This window comes from Lissotriton vulgaris, chromosome 3_1 (genome assembly GCF_964263255.1).
Source record: "Lissotriton vulgaris chromosome 3_1, aLisVul1.2, whole genome shotgun sequence".
Taxonomy (NCBI): Eukaryota; Metazoa; Chordata; class Amphibia; order Caudata; family Salamandridae; genus Lissotriton; species Lissotriton vulgaris.
The window spans coordinates 1,076,829,440-1,076,850,807 of NC_141689.1; the positions used below are offsets into that span (position 1 = coordinate 1,076,829,440).

Sequence of the window (21,368 nt, forward strand, 5' to 3'; positions counted from 1 at the left end):
AAGGTTGCAGCCACCTTTTACTGCCGGCAACAATAGCCTCAGGGAGAGAAAGTTGCTGCCACTAAGGTTGGAGAGGGGAGGTCTCCCCATGGTATCCTCAATATGGGCCCTCCTCCCTAGGACACTGACACAGAGGTTGCTGTGGCCCCTCAACAAGCCCTGGTAGGCTGATATCGGTGCCCTAACCGCAGGAAACCTTGTGACACCGGGGCAGGATGATATCACGTTGCGGTAGCAGGCAGCCTGCATTTTGCGAGTTGAGGTCTCCCCAGAAACATGGGCAGTGCGGGTGCCTCCCTCCTTTCGTGCACATACCAGGGTCACTATTGCTTGATTGTCGGGAAGGGGCGGAATCTCGGCAGAGGCTCCAGATTCCCTGAGAGAATTTACTGCAATCCCCGTTATAGGTACACAGGTGCTGTTGCGCCCGATATCCTTGTGTTGGTTACCATATTATGTGTAAAGAGAGAGCAGGAGCTCTGGCCAATGCTTCTGGTGCATTTCATGCCCAGATATTGGGATATGTAATTTTATATCCTAAACTGGTTAGGACAGCGAAGACAATATCATCTCTCAGCATAAATATTCACAGTAAAGTGGTCTTTAATGATGTTTTCGTGACATCTGGTGATTCCTAGAACTGGTCATAAACTGCTTCATATTCATGCCTTGATGTGAAGATTTATGGTGTGCTTATGCTTTATACTGACAGGATAATGAATATTCTTTCAAGGGCTACAAGATATGTGTGCAGTGATGATGATTTTATGACGTATGCAACCTATAGGTATTTACTTTATTGCACTAACTGTGATGTTATGACAATTGCTTATTTGTCAAAATGATTTTATGGTTATTGTGATTGTGGTCTATGTGTTATATACAATGTATGAACTATTTTTATATACTACCATGTGGAGTTTCTTTTGTGGAGTGTTTATTGTGTCACTAGTGTGTGTGTGTGTTGCACAAACGCTTTACACATTGCCTCTGGGGGATAAGCCTGACTGCTCTGCAAAGCTACCAAGGGGATAAGCTGGGGTTATATTGGGTGTGTAACCTCCTTACCCTGATTAGAGCGGTGGCTTCTGGCTGGCTTAGATGCATACCCTAGCCAACCAGCAAGCAGAGTATGCTGGACATTGATCTCCACTTTACCCAACCAAAAGGAGTGCTAGGGGACATGTTCCTTGCTTAGGTTAAGGTTCACTGCAACCTTACTGTGTCAATGTCGTGGGGACAAAATATGAAAACAGGCCAAATGAGTACCACCAGCAGAATTTAGTAGCTACAGCCAAGCAGTAAATATTGAAAACTATATAGGAAGAAAACAATTCCTTCAGTAAAATAAAGGCCCATCGGAATTGCATTGGTGCCTCCAAATCATGTTACAAGAACACTTTGCTCAAAATGATAGCAAATACTGTCCAAAATAAGAACAGTGTTGAGTTGGTCTTTTCAGTTAGGCTATCAAAACTGATTTATTCCAAGTAATTTTGATCAAACCCATACAAAAAACAAAATAGCCATAAAGAAGGATGGATGACATTACAATGCATACATTTACTTCGCTGTACATTACATCGTGGTTTTCATAACACAAGTCGTTACAACGACTTGCGTTGGAGGGCGCTGGACTTAGGGGTAGTATAATTTAGTATTCCAACTCCAGTCTACGTACAGTAGGGAAGGTGTTGGATAGTAAATTATACTATTCCTTGCCCTAAAGCGCCATCTAGCGCAAGTCGTTGTAACAACTTGCGTTGTGAGAACCGTGATGTAATAGCATTGCGGTGTAATCCCTGAGTTGTAAACAATGTTTCCCATAGAGAAGTCTAAAAGCCATAATTCCATCAATAAAAGCATAAGGATGTGTAGATGGTAAATCTAAAAGGTCAATTACATGGAATGTAAAGCCTAGACAAGAGTTAGAAAATGCGTACTGTTGGTTGATGCTTCAAAAATTACCAGAGACCTTGTCACACTCCCTCCAAGCATTGCTAAAAACAATTCAAATAACATTCAGCTCTTATTTCAGAGAAAAAGCTTCTGAACTACAAAGAGTGCATGGCCCCTTTTTTTTAGGTGTATGTTAACTTCTTTTTTGGCACGGTGTGCAGAGGTAACAAAGTAAAAGTAAGTGTGGGGGTTTTCAGAACTTCAGTCAACAGACATCACAGGGCTTCCCTACTCGTGACTAAGGTCAGTTGAACCCACTTATGCACCTCAATGGACTGGTTACTGACTGTATCCATCATGCAGATGGACTCGTACTTTGCCAATTTTAGAATTGAGTTGTTGAAGAAGAGGCTGAGAAATGAATGGGGATTTGCGATTTGGATTAAACTAGCAGCCCGCCCCAGCGTTGCTTGGGGGCAATGAGGCTTCAGGGCCAACCGCCCGCCCAGGCCCCCGCCCGCCCCGACATTGTCCGTGCATGCCCATGCACGGACACGGACCAGGCCCCCTCCCGCCCCAACTCCCTCCCACCCCGACTCACTCCCGCCCCCCCCTCCTGCCCCCACTCACTCGCGCCCCCCTCCCGCCCCGACTCACTCGCGCTCCGACATTTTCCTTTACTGCTGCCTCTTCCAGCTGATAGCACTGCGAAGGTCCTTCTTGCCTCCCCCTGCATCACACAGTCTCGCACTGAACTTTCCCTTTCCTTACCTGTGCCGCCGCTCCTCACTGCACAGCCGCTCGTCACTACACCGACGCTCCTCCTTCATCGTCATCACGCACATCGCGTCGCGGTCATCACGCACGTCGCGGCCAGCGCTAGGTCCCGGCCGGCGCTACTTTCAGGGGACTACTTTGTTTTCAAACGTAATTTTTTTAATTTACTTTTTAATTTTTGTTTATATAGCCTATGTTCATCTACACACCCTGACATTTTCATAGATGTATCGGGTGTGTAGATTGGCGCTGTGGTTCCCGAGTTTACCTGGCCAAAATGTGCAAGTTCTCTCTTTATAATAGTAGTATAGATTGTTACAATACTTTGCCAATTTACAAAGACTTATTGGCATATTATCAAACAAATGTTCACCAGTTTAGCTGCGCTCTTCTGTGATGAGGCGGCGATTTTCTTATTGCACTATTTACAAAGACTAACTAACATGCTTTAACGCTTGTTTTCTTGAGATAGCAGCCGTTTTTTTGCCGCTTTGCATGTCAGCGATATTTATCGCTACTGACGTACAAAGTAGGCATTCCTCACTAAAACTACATAGAAACAGTTGCAAACACAACCTCCCGCTATTATCAATGCAGCTCTGGATCCGAGAAGCGATAAAAAAAGTCACACTAACCGCGGTTATCGCTGGAATTTAACACCTGATAAAAACTTGACTTAACCGTCAATGGGAGGTGGATTCTTAGGTTAAGTCCACACTTGCCTATTAGCAAGCTTTTCATTAGCGCAGTAAAATTATCGCTGGATTTCTCATGCTATTGCTGGTTATCACGCTATCGCTGGATTTTACATCGCCTCTGAGCAAAGCGTTGCTAATACACCGCTAACACGGCGATGTAATCCAGCGATAGACGGCAATAAGAAAATACACGCTATGCGCGATTTGCGATAATTATAGCACAGTGTTGATAATATGCCCCATCATTTTTTTTTTATTTGGTGGAATTTAAAAGTAGGCATCACAATGCACATTTTTCCCTTTCACGTCCAGAGGCCTCTCAGATAATCAAACCGTTGCCTGTCACTATACCACTGAAGAAATAGATGCATTTAAACTCAAAAAGAACGATACACATTTAGTTTGATATTAATAGGTGAAAAACACAATAGGATCGAAATGTGTTTGAGATTTTCGGGACTAGAAAACTTTATGCATTCCCTACTGTGTGTAGTGTTATAGCTTCCCGATTGCTACGCATCACTGCCTCTTTTTGTATATGATTACATTGAACATTTACCAATTCAATTTGTTTTCTTGAAATTAATGATGTATTTGCTTTTAGGATTAAAATGCAAAACTGCCATTCCACAATTGGTTTTGGACTATCTGAGAAAGAAATTTGACATGGAAGAGCTTGTCACACATACAATGCCTTTTGAGAAAATCAATGACGGATTTAAACTTCTGCACGAAGGGAAAAGGTAAGTTTGACCCCTTTGAATAATGCTCCGGTAGAAATAGTCAACACAAAGAAGTTTGTGTTAGTAAAATGTTATATTCCATTTTAATGTGCTTTGTGATAAGAATATTACTTCATGATTGACCCTCTAATCTCACATGATCCCAAATAGAAGAGACTGTTCCTGTGGCATTTACATTATAAAGAATTCACATCATTATTCTGATTAATGCGGATTTTTAAATGTCATTATTGCTCTTACTAGAGATCTTAAGTTGTACAAAGCCACATCTGACTCGCCCTGTTTTCTTTTTTACATTTTCATACTTGTAGTGCATTACTCATAGTAGAAAAATAAAATTACAAGTATCAGAAAGCAAACTCTTTAAGCACTCTTGAATAAATTATTGATCAAAAAATGAAAACAATATTTTAGCAATGTAGAGTGAAGTTGCTGAAACACCAAAAACTTTTTGAAAAACACCTACAAATGTAAAATAATTCACTATTGGAATCCACAGTTTGTAGAAGGCAAACTAGTTTTCGTGAAAAGAAATTGATAAATCTACTGTAGACAATGCATTTATTTTTGTGAGCTCATTTTACAGCACCTTGTCTGCCGGTAAACAATGCTTGGCAAATATTTCTTTTTTTATTGAGAGGGTTGAAAAAATAACTGGAAAGCCCCTAAACTTATATACCCATAATTCCTTCTGGAATAATCACCCTGCATTACTTATTCTGTTACCCAGTCTGAGGCCATGGCCAAAAACTCCTACATCACACTCCATCTGGATTAGCTCTATTTACCATAAGGCCTGTAATAAAGCTTTACATCAACTTTAGTGCATACTACGTTTCTCTTTGCCGCTTCAAGTGTAAATCCACAATTTGTAAATACAAAACATGATTTTTCAATGTCAAATTTAGATATTGTTTCATGTAACCTTAGCCCTGTGGTAGCAATGTTTTTCATCAACGTTAGTGTATACTAAGTTGTCTTTGCCATTTCAAGTGTAAATCCACATTTTATAAACACAAAACATGATTTGTCAATGTCAAATGAGATATTTTCATACTTAAATTTAAGTCTATAAATACTGTTGTGAATTCTCCAAAGATGTTCTCTCTTTAGTGAATTGTTTGGAACCCTGGCTACTAACCCAATTCCAGTAGGGTGTTGTAAAATCGATTGAAAAACCTGGATCAGAAATCTAATAGATGAGTTTTAGAAAGGTAAGGGCATATTATCAAGAACGGCGTTAAAATGATCGCCACTTTAACAGCAGGAAACTGCTGCTAAAGCGGCGATAATGGGCTTGATAATATGCCCTTGTGAATTCCCATAGAAACCCAGGTTCACCCATTATCGCTGCTTTAGCAGCAGTTTCCCTCCGCTAAAGCAGTGTTAATTTGAACGCCGCTCTTGATAATATGCCTCTAAGTCTTCTCCGCATGGCTATCCTCTTGTTGACCAAAAGAATGCAAACTTCTGAAAAAGCACCCATGAGCACCCATATGCCCGTAATATTCTTAACACACTATATAATACTTCAAACTCTTTCATGCTGCATTTAAATAACAGTGTTAAAAGGAAAATCAATTCACATTTAATAACTCAATTTTTAAAAACCTATATCGGAAAATTGCTTAGTAAGCACCTGACGGTTTTTCATAAAAAGGCATACATGTACAACCAAATGTAACTACAGCACGTGAACGCTCCAAATGTACCTTTATTCCAGGCAATCCAAGAACATGAGCTTTCCTGGGTCAGGAACCACAAAATTCTCAATACAATATGTAACTTTTCCCATCAAGTGAGTTGTAAAAAATGTTTGTGCTTGCTAAGCAACAATTGATTTTTTCTCTTTGTTTACAGCATTCGCACCGTCCTTGACGTTCAAAAGGAATAAACAAAAGGGGTGCCATTGAAATTCAAGAGTTCCTGCAACTCCTCCTGGAAGAAAGCATGCATGTTTTTATATTCCGCACGCTACCTGCGCAAAACCCTTCGAGGCTATTTCTTATATTTTCCGTGCCACCAAAATTGATGCTTCTGAATCTGTAGCAAAGAAACGCAAACACAAAATCTTTAAAATCTAATACATCTATTTTAGCTTGTAGTGTTCTGATGAGTTTTTGAAACATTATAAATCAATATAATGAACTACAATAAATACTATTTGTATTAGATTTGGGTGTACAATGTTTCAGTCTTTTCCAGGTGGTAGCTGCCATTCCGAAAGATTTTGCATCATTTTGTTTCTTTCGGTGTTTGTTCTCTTGTATTCCTGATTCTATCCCAAAACTTTCTTTTGTTTATCCCTCTTCATCTTTAGCCACTTTCTTCTTGTTCCTCACTCTGTTTCTTCACTACTTCCAAACATTACAGTGTCTCTTTTCGCTACACCTCTGCAATATGTTATCCTTTCATCAAAAGGTTACTCTTATCATTTTTATTACAGTTATGGTATAGAAGGGGCAACATTTTATTGCAGGTCCCACAAGAATACAATATATTCAGATATCGTATTATTATGATGATGATTAAACAATATATTGATGCAAAATTAAGGAAATTGAAGAAAACAATACCCCTGGATGCCCTCAAACCATACCCTCTCATGAGTGGGGAGTTGAGCTCTTTCTGCTTCTGTCTTTATTCTTATTGAAGACCATGTTTTTTTGCATCCAGAAGACTGATGTATTTTTCAACGTGAATTCTAAAGTTCTCTACAATATTCAGATTTTTGTTTTACGTACATACAAAAAGGTCCTAAATTCAGGTCCCAGGTTTGACGCGGTTCAGCTATTATGGGAGTTTGCATCTGAATTGGGGTTTTGAGAATGAGACAAACTCCGAACACTGAGGCATTTTACCAACAACTAGCGATAATTATCGCTATGTTGGTTTAGCTGTAAAGTCAGCGATATTCATGCATTACCGAGCTAATGCTCTTAGCCATGTTAGCGCGAATATCTCCAAAAGTTGGTAATAGGAGATAGCGATGTTAGCGACTGTTTCCAGTCACTAACATCTTGGCACGCCCACTTTGCATGTCATTAGTGATAAATATCACTGACATGCAAAGCGGGGCCCAAGAGGGTCGATATATCCTACTAGCTGTCGCTAACTGGTGTTAGCGACAGCTAGGTAATAGGGAGATCATTTTATCTCCGCTTTCTTGGCTTTTTAAGCCAAAAAAGCAGAGATAAACCCCCTTGATAATATGCCCCACTGTGTTTTGTCTGAGCAGAAACATCATTTTTTTTCCCAGGCAAACAGCACACATTACAAGTCTGGTTAACGAGGCAATGAAAAAAGACACACATCATGACTGTGTTATTTCACATTCTGAAGCCTGTAGCTCAGAATGGTGCGCTCTTTGCGTACTCAAAAAATACTGCAATGGGCAATATCAGTTGAAATGAACCCTCTGCTACATTGACTGGCACCAATCTGGCATTATGTTGGCATACAAATAGGATGGAAGACTATTCCCTCAGGTGAAGGTTCCTAGAATGGGGTCCAAACCATAGATCAATTATTTCATGAAGACATGCCCAAACCATTTGCAGCCATAAATACAGAATACAACCTAGAAAGTTCAATCCTCTGGAATACTATCTCATCAAGCATTTTCTGAGATACAGCCTGGTGTCTTCAGCAACCTCGCTGTGAGACTCCTCTGTCATGCAATATTATATTATGGCAGTGCCATGGAGTTGAATTGGGTATATACAGTACTTTCAATCACAAACCTCTATTCCAAATCCATCCATTGCAATTCTAGGATGTACAGGCAAAAACTAATATATACACTAATGCAAAGTGACTATAGTCCTGAGTACTGGTCATCAGTTCTAGGAGAACAGGACAGAGCAATGAGGGAGTTCAATTTGAAGTTTTTATACATCAAAATATGAAACAACCGGTATTGGAAACCACTAAAACTATATAAGATGGGAAACTATGTAAGATGGGTCTTCTAAAAAAAAATTCTACCTGTTGGAGGTGCAACTGGAAGGTGCGATATACTGCACATGCTATGGGAGTGCAAAGCTATACAAACATATGGGAATGAAGTCGGGCTGCAGACCTAGGCAATCTTAGCACACATCCATCTGCACACCTGGCTATTTTGCATTACACCATAGATTTTGTTTTGCAAACTCTTTCCTTTTATGTTATTTTTCAAACTAGTTACATTTCCATATATTATTTTACAAAAGCAATGGCACGTGTACAATAAACATATCTAGAGTGATATAGTCAACTTACAGCAGCCAATGGTGCAAGCTCGGTTCAGGAGACTGGACCAGCAGCTGCTCTCTGCTGTATGATTCAGTGGAGCAGTGGCAGAGTACAAAGGGGTAGCAGTGTTTTATAAGATGTGCCCTAGCAGATGGGAATGATGACTGCAAGTGGTAAGTGTATGACTGGGGTAACTTGTAACTCCTTGAGACTTGTAATGAAGAATGCAAATCTTCTGTGCAAGAACTGAGGAGAGAGAGGGGTCAGGGAAACAAAAGGAGGGATCACAGGGTGGGAGGTCAACTAAATAACAGCATGGACCAAGAGAAGGTTGCAGCGCAGTCTCTTCTGGGTGGGTGTTGTGTCGGGTCTGGTGGTGTCTGCCGCAGGTGCTCGCGGTGTAATATCTGCTGCTGTGAAGGTGGTAATGAGGAGAGGCATTTAGTTGTACTATGAACCAACAGGAGATGCTCATGGGTCAGGGATGAGAAGGGTAACTATGCAGGTTGCGAGCCCTGGCATGGAGGTCCTCTCTGCGCACTAGTTCCCGGAACTGAGTTAGCATCGTGTCCCAGGCCGATGCTATAAGTCGTGTGCTAAACCGATGGGCTTCTTTGTGTGCCCTTGGCCATTGGGAGGCAGCTGGAGGTTGGCTTGTTTCCCAATACATTGTGAGAGTCCGCTTGGCCATTAGGAGGGCCAGGTTTGCAAACTTCGCTCGTACCTTGTTATTTTTCCCGTACTTGTAAATCCCCAGGGCAGTTGCCCTCCATGTATCAAGAGTAGGGAGTTCAGTAATTGTGGCCAGAATATCGTGCATAGTGTGCCAGAAGTGAGTGTGGAAGGGGAAATACCATAGCATATGCTGTCGGTCAACTACAGCAGATTGATATCTGGGGTAAGTGAGATGCGCTTACAGGGAAGATGTAGTTCAGCCGGGTTAGCATTTGATAAGCCCTGTGGAGAATCATGCAGTGAAAGCTTTTACATTGTGCATTGCTTGAGATCATTTGCGGAGACTCCAGGGCCTTTTTCCACTCTATGTCGAGGATGAGGGGTGAAGTCTTCTTCCCATGGCTGGCAAAGGGGTTCTAGTGAGACCCCCACATGTACTCTGGTGGTTCTATAGAGCCATATAATTAAGTGTTGCCCGGCACCCATGGCATGTAACATAGGTATGATGGTGTGAGTGGGGGGGTTCCTCATTCACAGTGTACCACAGGAGTTGTAATGCAGCTAGTAACTGTCTATGCTCGAGGAACTGACCTGGGGGAGTGCGTAATCTGGATAGAGCTGGTCGAACGAAAGTAGCTGGCGATCTTGAAAGAGGGAGCCCACTGTGCCCATTTTAATCCTGCCAGACTGTGAGCTTGTCTGCTGTGAAGGATACATGGAACTTTGGCAGTCCTTCTATAGGAATGCCAGGGACAGTGGGTAGTGTTTGGCGCATCAGTTGAAACAACTGGGAAAGGCACTTCCAGGTCACCCAGACATGTAGGGACCAGGAGCGTGTAGGTTAACAGAAAGTGGTAGAAGCTGATGAATAGTGTGAAGGAGAGGGGGGCCCTCTTCCATGCTGGTGTCATAGAGATTCTTACCTGACAGCCAATGTGGTACCCACTGGAGCTGGGCAGCGAGATACTAGGATTTGAATGAGGGGGCCCCCAATCAACCACAGGCAGTTGTAGTTTGCAGAGGGATATGCAGTGTCATTTGTCATCCAGTACCATTTCCCCTAGCATTGAATCCGATTCACGTAAGAAGGAGTTGGTTCCATAGATAGGGGCATTAATGAAATAGCATAACAGCTGGAGGAGGAAGACCATTTTTGATAAAGTGATCCTGCCAGTTAGGGCTAGAGGTCGACGCTTCCAGAATTGGGTTTGAGATTTTAGGGCAGTGACTGCCTGCGTAATGTTGCCCTCAAATGAGTCAAGTTGTGAGTGACAGAGGTGGATTCCCAGGTATTGGACTATCGCCTCCCCATGTCGAGTGGCTTCGCCAAACTGCATTGCCTGGGGAGCTGCGCCTTTGCATGGGGGAAGGTATAGACAAATCTACAGATGAATTACTTCACAAATGGCTGACAAATTCATAATATTTTATAGAATTTGATGGCCTTATCTCATCGACCAGTACTTAAACGATTCACTTAGGGCAGTGGTGATTGCCAAGTCCCACCTCTATCAAATAATGCAAGTGATGGATACTCGGGAATGACCTGTTTTCCGTGATCTTTCAATATGTGTGGCTATGGATGCACCTTCCAGAAGCACAGGATGATTATCTCAGAGGGAACGCCCTTTCTACTCTAGAATAAGGGACAAAGTTATTGTTAGCTAAGTTCAATTGCTATACACATACCTGGTGATATAAAAAGAGATTTATTGCAACATTTATTCTATAATCTCCTCTCCTTAAGTCCCCAACAATGTACAAGATCAATATTAAAATTTGCCAATTGGACCTTTGGATCCCCTCTTTAAAGGATGCTTAGGCGAGGTAACTTTTACATGGAAAATTATGAAGGGAACCTGAACTTCTTCATCAACAGTGCATGTCAGTCAGTCTTTTCAATATTTGATTTTCCAACCTTTTTCACACCCAACTGATGTTTGATAATGTGGACATTGAATGAAAAGGTGTGACTGTTTGATTATTTCCTTATCTGTAGATATTGGTGAAACATTAACAAAGAACTAATGTGAAAAAATAAAACTGAAAACAAACAAGCAAGGGCAACTGTCACCAAAGTCAAACAAAATGCTACTCTTGACCTAAGGTGTTTTGGAACAGAATGTATTCCACAACAAGTGTTTTAAGTTGGTATTTGAATTAATTTCCCTATACATCATAATTGAAAATTTACCAAATGCTTTCATCAGTGTTCAGCACCATGCCACACAGGAGTCTGAAAGTCTGCCATGGAAACTGAACCCGATCTCACCCTGAATACCTTAAAAAACAGCTTTGCCATGGAGAGCTTAAATATTCCAGTCCTCAGATAAGCCATAAAAAATGTCATAACTTAAGTCAATTAGCAAAATATACAGCAATAGGCGGCAGGGTATTTGTGGGTACACACCTACAATTACATAAACATTATTTTACCTATATCTGATCCATACCATGGTGCTCAAAAACAGAAAGGAGAACACCATACATCCTTTAAAAGACAAACAGCTCTGTAATCCAAAGACACATTTGAGCACACAAAACCCATATTCCCTGCACATATTATCCACTCTTGTGATTCTTTATTTCTAATCTTGACGCCTCAAGCTAACTTTTGTTGCACTGGTGTTATGCCTTCAACTTCATCAGGCCTAAAGGTAAAAAAGATACAAATATCTTTGTATGTATCACAGTAACTCAATAAATCCAATCAAAAGTATTCTTTAAAAATCTTCACCAATTACTCAAAATATTAATTTAGTAAAACATGCTAATCCTGGTGAAGCCCTGCAGTGATCTGAACAAAATCAAACACAATGTTGTATAACATTTTAGAATTGCAAATTCATTACATAATGATAGTGTCCAAAATCTCAAATTTCATACACCTATTTGTGACCTATTAAAAATAACCTATCCATTACCGAATATATGTACATACACATATATGTATATACACATATATATATTCACTGAAAAAACCATAGGTTTCAGGCAGGTTCTAGTTAGGAATTAGCATTTAAAGAAACCTTAGAAATTCACTGAAAAAAACATAGGTTTTAGGGGTGTTATAGTTAGCTGGACATTTTACTCATACAAAACCATTGAAATTCCTCTGTTATAGTTAGTTATACTAACTGTAACTCTCGCACCCGCAATCCACTGGTGATGATGTCACATATTACATCATTCATGACATGATCAGTGACATCACTGATGACATCACTGATGACATCTCAAATGATATCACTGATTACATCATCAAGTGAATGTGGATAGGTTCCATATTTAAATTTGTATTATATATATAGCAATCTGCATTGAAGAATGAGTGGATGTATAAGTGTCTGGATGGACGATTTAGTAGCAGTGTGATTGACAGTTTACTTAACTAATTTATAGTGTCTCACTAAATATATTGAATAGTGACTAAACTGTGTGAATATCTGTATTACTTTCTCAGTTTAAAAAAATATATATTTTTATTAACATTTTCCAAAAGTGCTCACAGTACAGCATGATACAATATGTAGTTGCACAGTAGGACATATATGCCATGAAAGAAATGAAAGACAGGCGAACTGCATCTATATGACTGGAACGATGAGGATGGTAGTCCAACTGCCATTGTATGGATGTGAGTTCAAGGTAAAAACTGGTAGAGATAAACTGTGGGCTTTGTAGGGGAAAGAAGTGGGGGGGGAGAAGGACGGAGACAGGGCTGAGGTGCCGGATCATGAATAATGTCAGGATAGCAGCCGTTATTTGCCAGGAAAGGGGGGGTGCATAGAACGTGCAGAAGTCCACTGGAGGAGTGTGTCTCCTGTCAGGGTGGAGCGGGTGGCGTATGTTGGGGTGTGCAGTTTACCGCTGTTAGACGTGGACGGGGGGGAAGGGGGCACTAACGGGGGGCACCGCATCTGAGCCCTATTGTGGTGCAGGAGTCGTTGGGAGCGCAGTGGTGGATTGGAAGTTATCCGGGACAGGGCGCACAGGCGCTTGTTTAAACTGATGAGAGAGCATGGCACACTCCAGGGAAATGGGGTGCTTGCATTGGCCTTTGGCTTCCTCCTCCCCTAAAAGTTCCTCCTCCGTATGTGTCCGCTTCTGTACCGCCCCCAACCATGCCTCCAGAGGGGGTCCCGATGTTGCCCGCCATTGCATGGCAATGTTTCTTTTAGCCAATAGCAGGGACAATGCCACGAAGCGGACTTGTACTTTGTGTGTTTTCGGTCTACGAAATATTCCCAGGGCAATGCTTCCCAGGAATCTAAGTCTGTGAGTCTCGCGAGGGTGCGGACAGAGGTGAGTATGTTGGTCCAATACGACTGTAAAGCTGGGCAGCTCCAAAACATGTGGAGGAAGTGTGCATCTGATGAATGACATCTAGGACAAAGGAACTGCGTATCGGGGTAGAAGCGCTGTAATCTCGCCGGTGTCTGATACGCTCTATGTAAAATGTAGAACTGTATATTCTTGAATCTCGCGTTTCTAGACACCTTCTTAGGGAATTCTAGCGCCTTGACCCACTCCCCGTCATGTAAATTTCTCCCGAATTCGTCCTCCCAGGTGGCCCTCAGAGTGAGTAAGGGCTTGTGCGCAAGCTCACAAATTCACTTATACAGCCAGGTAACAAGATGTCGGCTTATGCCCATGTATAGGATGGTGTAGACGACTGGGTGTATCGCGGGTTCACCAAGTCGAAGATCATAATGTGGGCGGAAAGTGGTGATGAGTTGTTGGTGGGTTAGAAATTGTCCTGGGGGGAGGTCATAGTCCTCCATGAGCTGTTCGAATGGGCAAAGCTGCCCCTCCGTGAATAACCCCTCCGCCTCTGTAATCTCGGATTCCGTCCACGCACAGAGCATTGTGTGCGTGAAGTAAGTGTCTCCATTTGGCCAACCTACCAGCGGCAACCGTGGGGAGTAGCATGGGGTCCCTGCCGCGATGCGATGGATCCGTAGCATACACCGGCAAGCCACCGACACCTGCAAGGGATAGGTCTGACGGGGGTTGGTGCCCAGGAGCAGCAGCCGACGGAGCTCGGGGACCGGGATAGGACCCATCATGGTGTAGGTCTCTCCGGTAAGTCGTCCCGCCATCCAGTATGACTGCCACTGAAGCTGTGCAGCCAGAAAATATGACTCAAAGGCGGGGGCGCCTAGACCCCCCTAGGTGGTGGGCAGTTGAAGTTTGGTGAGCGCAATACGGTGTCTGCCCGCCCCCATATGAGCGAACGGAGGAGCACATCTAGTTCATGGAAAAAACTACCGGGTGGGACAACGGGCAGATTGGTAAAGTAATATAATAGTTGAGGAACAATGATCATCTTGGCTATAGCCACCTTACCGATCGGTGCCATCGGAAGGTGTCTCCAGAAAGCCACTGATGACCGAATGCCGGCTAATACCTTACGGTGATTGCCCTTGTAGATGTCAGTGGGGGAGTGGTATAAGTGGACCCCGAGATAACGGGGAGCGCCCGTGATCCAGTGCAGAGTTTGTGGACTGATGCGTTTCTCACGTGGGGCTAGGGATCGATGGAGGGAATATATGGTGGATTTATCCCAGTTCACCTGGAGGCCAGAAGCCTCCGCAAACTCCACCAGGACTGTCCATATGGGCGTCAGGTCCGCAGTGATATCCTTAATGTACAGCAGTAGGTCGCCTGCGTACATGGAAATGCAGTGGACCGTGTCAGCTATGGGGATACCCCAGGAGATTCCCTCTTGTCATAGGACGATCGCTAGGGGTTCCACCGCCAGGGCAAAGATCAGAGGTGACAGGGGGCAGCCCTGCCTAGTTCCTCTCCTGACTGGTAGCGGGGATGAAATGTATCGACCTAGCCGGACCCGAGACGTGAGGTTCGTATATAGCAGGTTGGTGTATCGCAGAAGGGTAGGACCTATCCCCACCCGTCGCAGGACAGCGAATAGGTAAGGCCATGTCAGGGTGTCAAAGGCCTTTTCCAGGTCGAGGATAATATAGGCCGCACTGGGGAAGGAGTCACCTACCTGATCCTGAACATGGAACAATCGTCTTATGTTCTGGGACGTGTTCCTGCCGTGGACGAATCCGCATTAGTCCAGATGGACCATGGAACGTAGTATTTGTTCGTATCTGGTCGCTAGGATTCTGCCCAAGACCTTGCAGTCGGCAGAGTGAAGTGTGATGGGGTGGTAGGAAGACAATTGTCGGGGGTCACGTTGCGGTTTAAGGAACTTCACTATGACGGATTCTTGAAGGGATCCTGGAAGTACTCCCCTCTCAAATGCGTCCTGAAACATAGTGGTCAGACGGAGGACTAAAAGGGCAGAAAAAGTGCTGTAGTACTCAAGGGGCAGACCGTCTAGACCCGGTGCCTTGTTCCATGCCAGCGTGCGTATCGCGCCAGAAACGTCTGCCGCTGATATTTTAGCATCTAGGGCGTCCCTATTTGCATCTGTGATATTCGGGATCGAAAGGGGGTCTAAGAAATGGCTTGGTGCTCCCTGCCGAAGATTCGTTGGGGTGTCGTAAACCGCAGCATAATGTTGCCGAAATGCATTTAAGATGTCCAATTGGGAGCGCACTAGGACTCCCGTGGGCGTCAAGATCTCCGTAATGGGTTTCGCATCAGTGTCTTGCTTTGCTAGCCAAGCTAAAAGCGTACCCGTTTTGTCCAGTTCCTTATGCACCCGGGTGGCACATGCCCCAAAGTTAAATTTGCCCAGATCTGCTAGAGCAGTGGAGTATTGCACTTTGGCTTCTGCTACCTGGGCCGCTGTTGCGGCGTCCGCGTCCTCTTTTTTCGTGAGTGTTGCCTGCATGTGTTCAGTGTCGACCAGCGTGCGTTCTAGTGTGCGGCGGACCCCTACCACTTGTTTGATGCATGTCCCTAGAGTCACTACTTTAAACGCATCCCATTCTACTAGTCTGGGTGAGGCGGACCCTGTGTTGTGAGTGAAGTATTCCTGGATACTTTGCGCATGATCGAGCCGAAATATCTGGTCGGTGAGGCAGTCCCGGGGGAGACGCCATGTGGGTACTGGTGGGTGAGGAGGTCGCCATTGGACGTGTATTATGTGTGCATCGTGGTCTGAGACTATCCGGCCCAGGTAGTCAGAGTGTTGCACCTTAGGTATCAGGGATGAGCTGCATTAAAACCTGTCTAACCGGACACACAAGTTATGGGGGATGGAATGAAACGAGTAAAGCTTTGTATGAGGGTGATGGGCTCGCCACGCGTCTACCAGTGCCCAGTGACTAACCCAGCGGCAGAAGCACTCTGACCGTGTATGGGCCAGGGAGTGTAGTGGGGGCGGGTGGGATCTGTCAAGCACAACATCGAGTTCTCAATTGTAGTCGCCCCCAGAATCCATGGGATAGATGTAAACGGGGCAAGCACACCCGTGAGGGAGTCCCAGAACCTATCCTGTTCAGTATTTGGGGCATATATGCTGCCTAGCAGAATGGGTTGTCCGTCCAGTAACCCTTCCAACAGGGCATACCTACCCTCCCGGTCCATCACCCAGCGGGTTTCCTGAAAGGGGGTTGCCCGGGTGGACCCAAATCAGTGCGCCGCGCACGAACGCTGAGTAGGAGATGGCGCATATAGTGCCCCGCCAGCGGGACCGCAGTTTGTCTACTTCTGCCGCTGTAAGGTGCGTCTCTTGGACAAACGTGATTTGTGCATGTTGGCGCTTAACATAAGCATAAGCGGCGTATCTCTTGCATGGTGTATGAAGGCCCGAGCGTTTAGGGTGAGAAGACTAACATCTGCACACTGCATTGAGAAGTTTGACATGCTCGACCCGGGCCAGGACGCGCAATCATGATGGTGAAGGGCATGGACTCTAAGGATGGCCGGGCTGCGCTGTTCCTAGAGGGAGTCCCCCTAGGTCCCACCCGGGCGTGTCGGCTGTCCAGCTGTGCATGTCTCCTGTGGGGTGCATGGGGTAAGAAAATAGGTGAAATAGGACTTGTAACTGGGTGGGAAAACTAATTCAATACTTAGGGCATATCTGAGAACCTGATACGTCCAAACTAGCGCTCATAGACTGCAAGAGCGAACAAACAATACATGGGGTTGGCAGTGCGTGTCTGCGAGGCAGGATCCAGCGGGGGCGTTGTTAGGATTAATGTTCGTCATTGGAGAGTGTCGTATAGTTAATGTGCCGTGATATCTGGTGCCAGCATCATTCTGTCGAAAGCACCCACGGCCAGGTGCCCTTCAGTGTCGGTGGCTTTCAAGGAACATCTTTCAGTTTCCTTAGCGTAGGGTATTGGTAAGCTGTGGAGTGGCTGGAGGTAGGGTAATAGAGTCAGCTGTGGGGTGGGCGCTGTTGCTGTCATTCTCGCTTCCTGATGAGAAGAGGTGGGGGAACCCCTCAGCGTCTTCCTCAGAGGGGGGAGCCCCTAAATCAGTGACAGCTTGGAGGGCCTAGCGACGTTCTCGCATGATCTGTTCGAGGTCTGGGGAGTCAACCACATGGCGTCCCGTGGGTTCCCTCCAGTTCTGTTGACCTTGTGATTGCGGCTGTTGCGAGGCGCATTTCCTGTTGCGCGGTGCCCTTTGTGTACGCCTTGGTGGAACCTCGTCAGCGGGTTCCCGTGTACAGTGGTGATCCGCCCATTCACAAGCGTCTGCTGCCATGGAAAAGAAGTGCGTGGTCCCAGCGGAGATGACTTTCAGGTGAGCCGGGAATAACAAGGAGTATTGTATGTCATTTGCCCGCAGGCGGCGTTTTACCTCCAGAAAGGAGGCTCTGAGCTTTTGCACTGCCTTGGTGTAGTCTGGGAATATCATAATGTGCTGGTTTTCGACTTGTGGCAGACCTGCACGCCTGGCGGCCCGAAGCACTGCGTCACGGTCTTGAAAATGAAGGAACTTCGCAAGCAAAGCGAGGGGTGCGGGGGCGGGGGGTGGAGCCAGGTGGCGGCTTGCCCGACGGGACCCGATGGGCTCGCTCTATGGAGAAAAAAAGCTGTGCGGTCCTTCGGTGGGGTGAAGGATTTGACCCAAGCCTCCATGTATTCGATGGGGTGCATCCCCTCAACACCCTCCGGAAGGCCTATCACGCGTATGTTGCAGCATCGGAATCGCCCTTCTAAATCATCTAGATGGTTCTCTACGCTAGCCAGATGCCCCAGGGTCGTTTGAAGGGTCTGCCGCTGCGTGCTGAGGGCGGGTTGTATGTCTGCGAGCGTTCACTCCCCCTCTCTCACCTTATCAGCCAGCTTATGATGGTCATCCCGGATAAGGCTGATGTCCGTAATGAGGGTGCCCAGGCGTTCCTCCATGGAGGCCTTGGAGAGTTCTATGGCTGCCAGGACTCGGTCCAGTTTGTCCGAGATAGTCGAGTCTGCCTGGGCTGTGGATGCTTTAGGGAGCGTGCTAGTTTTGGGCTGGTTCTCTGGTGCCGTCTCTGGGACCGATGACTGTTGGGTGGCCCTGGGTTTCCCCATGGTCCTGGCAGCCGATACTGTACTCGATTCCTGTAGGGCTAGGGGCGTCGGCAGGGTTGTGTCAGCGTGTCCCCGGGTTGTCGCTGCCCTGTTGGTAGACTTCTTGGTGTATGGGGCGTAGTGCGCCCATAGATCGCACCCTCCCAACGGGGTCCGCTCCGTAGTTCCGCCAATCATGTGCCGTGGGAGGGCGCCACGCAGATCACCTGAGCAGAGACAACAATGTGGCCCTGTGGCGTGCACCCTGGGTGGAGATCGTCCAGACACCCACCTGTCAAGTCCTGTGAGGAGGGTGGTTGGCACCAGCCTGGGCAATGCATCTGAAACATCCACAGGGGGTCTGGTAGGGAGTCGGTTGCTGGCTGGCCCCTCAAGTGGCGTGGCTGGGCAGGGTTGGGCCGCGAGGGCAGCGGAGAGTTAGTGGTGTGCTGCTCACCCTCTGAGGCTCCTTACGTTGAGACTCCCGGATGGCCCGGCCGTTGTGCCCATGGAGCAGCACCTTACGGGCACAGTCGCCAAACTGTGTAGCCAGTAGCTGAGGCGAGGGTCCCTGGGGTACCCCACGCCAAGATGCCATTGAGGCCTCGAGACACTCACTCAAGATGGGGGGGGGCCCACTGTCCGAGGCTCATGAGAAGGGAGGCCGGCTCCGAAATGTTCAGTGTGCACGAGCCGCCATTTTAAAGTCAGGCAAGGGACCGCTGTAGTTTGGCCCCCCAGATGGCGTGACCGGACAGGAGGGCGGGGGACAGCAAGGGTGGTGAAGAGTCTATGCCGCGCTGCACACCCACCGCACCTTCACACGTTGGGGCCCCCAGAAGATGCGGGCGCTGATCACAGGGAGCATCCCCTCATGGGTGCCATCTTGTTGTCAGGTGGCCTGCAGCGTGGAGCCACACAGCGAGTGGCGGGGGGGTCCCCGAGGCACCCGGTGTCGAGCCCGTCCCTCGCTGAAAGTTGGTTGTGGCCCCCGGGTCTAGAAGGCGAAAACAGTCTCACGGCGGCGCCACCGGCAAACATTCGGCGCCACCGTCAATCCCTGACCTCCTTCGGTGCGCTCGTGGCGTGAACCAGGGTCACGGCAGATGGCAGCTGGGGGTGCAGGAGCAGCCCCCTGCACCGCTCGGGTATCAGGCACTTTTTCATTCCACCCGCAGCAGCAGATCGCCAGGCTCAGCTCCTCAGTGTGGGCCAGTCCGGGCTAGAGGCGGGCGCCCGCCATTTTGCGTCCAGGCCCGGGATCGGACTACACTGGCCATATCTTCATGGAGAACCCGGAATGTCGCCGTTCATCCGCACCTACGGGAGCAGCTTTGGTTCCGCCGCCAGGGTAGGGTTTGGTGTCCCCTGAACGATGAGGTGGCACGAACTTCTGGGCTGCCCGATCGCGGTGCTCTAGCAGACCGCGGCCGCCATCGTGGCTTGCTTAGCCACGCCCCCTGTATTACTTTCTCAGTTGTTGTGTAAACTGCTGCACCATTTGGTTACTAGCTACGTGAAAGTCTATATTAGTTACTGATTAGTTAACTGAATATTTGTATGGGAGAGTGAATGTGTGTGTGGTTCGGTGGGGGGTGTGTGACTGCCCAAAGGTTTGTCAATAGTTGATTCAGTAGGTATATGACTTTAAGACTACATGTTATAATAGTTGTTTGGGTGAGTGAATATGTATATGGATGTGCTGATGAGCAAATATATCTCTCAATGGTACATGTCGAACAAACTACAATAATAAAAGGCACTGTATGTGACATTTGTTGTATATAAATAAGTATACATAAGACTCAGTGATTGCATGAGCTACTGTATGGATAACTGTATACTTGTAATAGGGAATTTATAACACACTAAATATGAGTTACTATCTATATGAATAAAAGAAATGGTGTTTGTATAAGTGTGTAGCTTAGTAAATATAAGTATTATCCATTGTTTGCATAAGTGAGTAGGATGACTGCATAAGTAAATAGGATGTGTACTGGTGTGTAATGTCAATATAGGTGTGTAAGTATATTTGATAGTGTTCTATTGATCATTGACAGCATGTATGAGTGAATTCATTACATGTTTGTGTAGATCTAGGAATGACTGAGTGGGTTTTTAGATACTTGTACTGGTGTGTCAATGGATTCAAATATGGTACTCTGTATTTTTCAGTGAGTAATAGAAGATTATAGTAGTGTATGATGAGGTGTATCTGATTGGCATGTGGATGATGTCATCAGTGATGTCAACAGTGATGTCATTTGAGATGTCATCAGTGATGTCATCAGTGATGTCACTGACCATGTCATTAATGATGTAATATGTGACATCATCACCAGTGTATTGCCGGTGCGAGAGTTACAGTTAGTACAACTAACTATAACGGAGGAATTTCAATGGTTTTGTATGAGTGAAATGTCCAGCTAACTATAACACCCCTAAAACCTATGGTTTTTTCAGTGAATTTCTAAGATTTTTAAATGCTAATTCCTAACTATAACCTGCCTGAAACCTATGGTTTTTTTCAGTGAATTTCAAAGGTTTTTTAAATGACAATTATTACTTATAGTGTTGACCGCTTCCCCATATTTTCATCAAGAAACCAAATCTGCAATGCTACTTAAAAAATCAGGCAATAGTTCCACTTACCAATAACAAATTAACATCAACATTTATCTACTGTAAGAACGTCAAATATGTACTGCGTGAATTACATCCAACTCACACCCATGTTTAAAGAGCAATATGCGATAGAGGTTCTAATTATACACTTCCGACACCTAACAAAATCACAATAGCAAGCGCCACAACCACCTCAACCACCCCCATGGACCCCTCCCCCTACTACCTCAGAGGCAACGCAAAACAGGACAACGGACCTTTCCAAAATAATATATCCCCTCAACAGT

The 21,368-nt window shown here is 45.6% G+C and overlaps 1 protein-coding gene across 1 annotated transcript in view; it reads left to right on the plus strand.

The window, feature by feature from the left end:
* LOC147727425 (alcohol dehydrogenase 1-like) overlaps nucleotides 1-6,291 on the plus strand; it is an 81,835-nt gene extending 75,544 nt beyond the window's left edge. Inside the window, exons 8-9 of the mRNA XM_086961502.1 lie at nucleotides 3,979-4,117; nucleotides 5,978-6,291. Coding sequence (XP_086817628.1) covers nucleotides 3,979-4,117; nucleotides 5,978-6,011 — 173 coding nt within the window. The 3' untranslated portion in view covers nucleotides 6,012-6,291. The remainder of the gene's footprint in view (nucleotides 1-3,978; nucleotides 4,118-5,977) is intronic.
* Nucleotides 6,292-21,368: the final 15,077 nt, after the last annotated feature.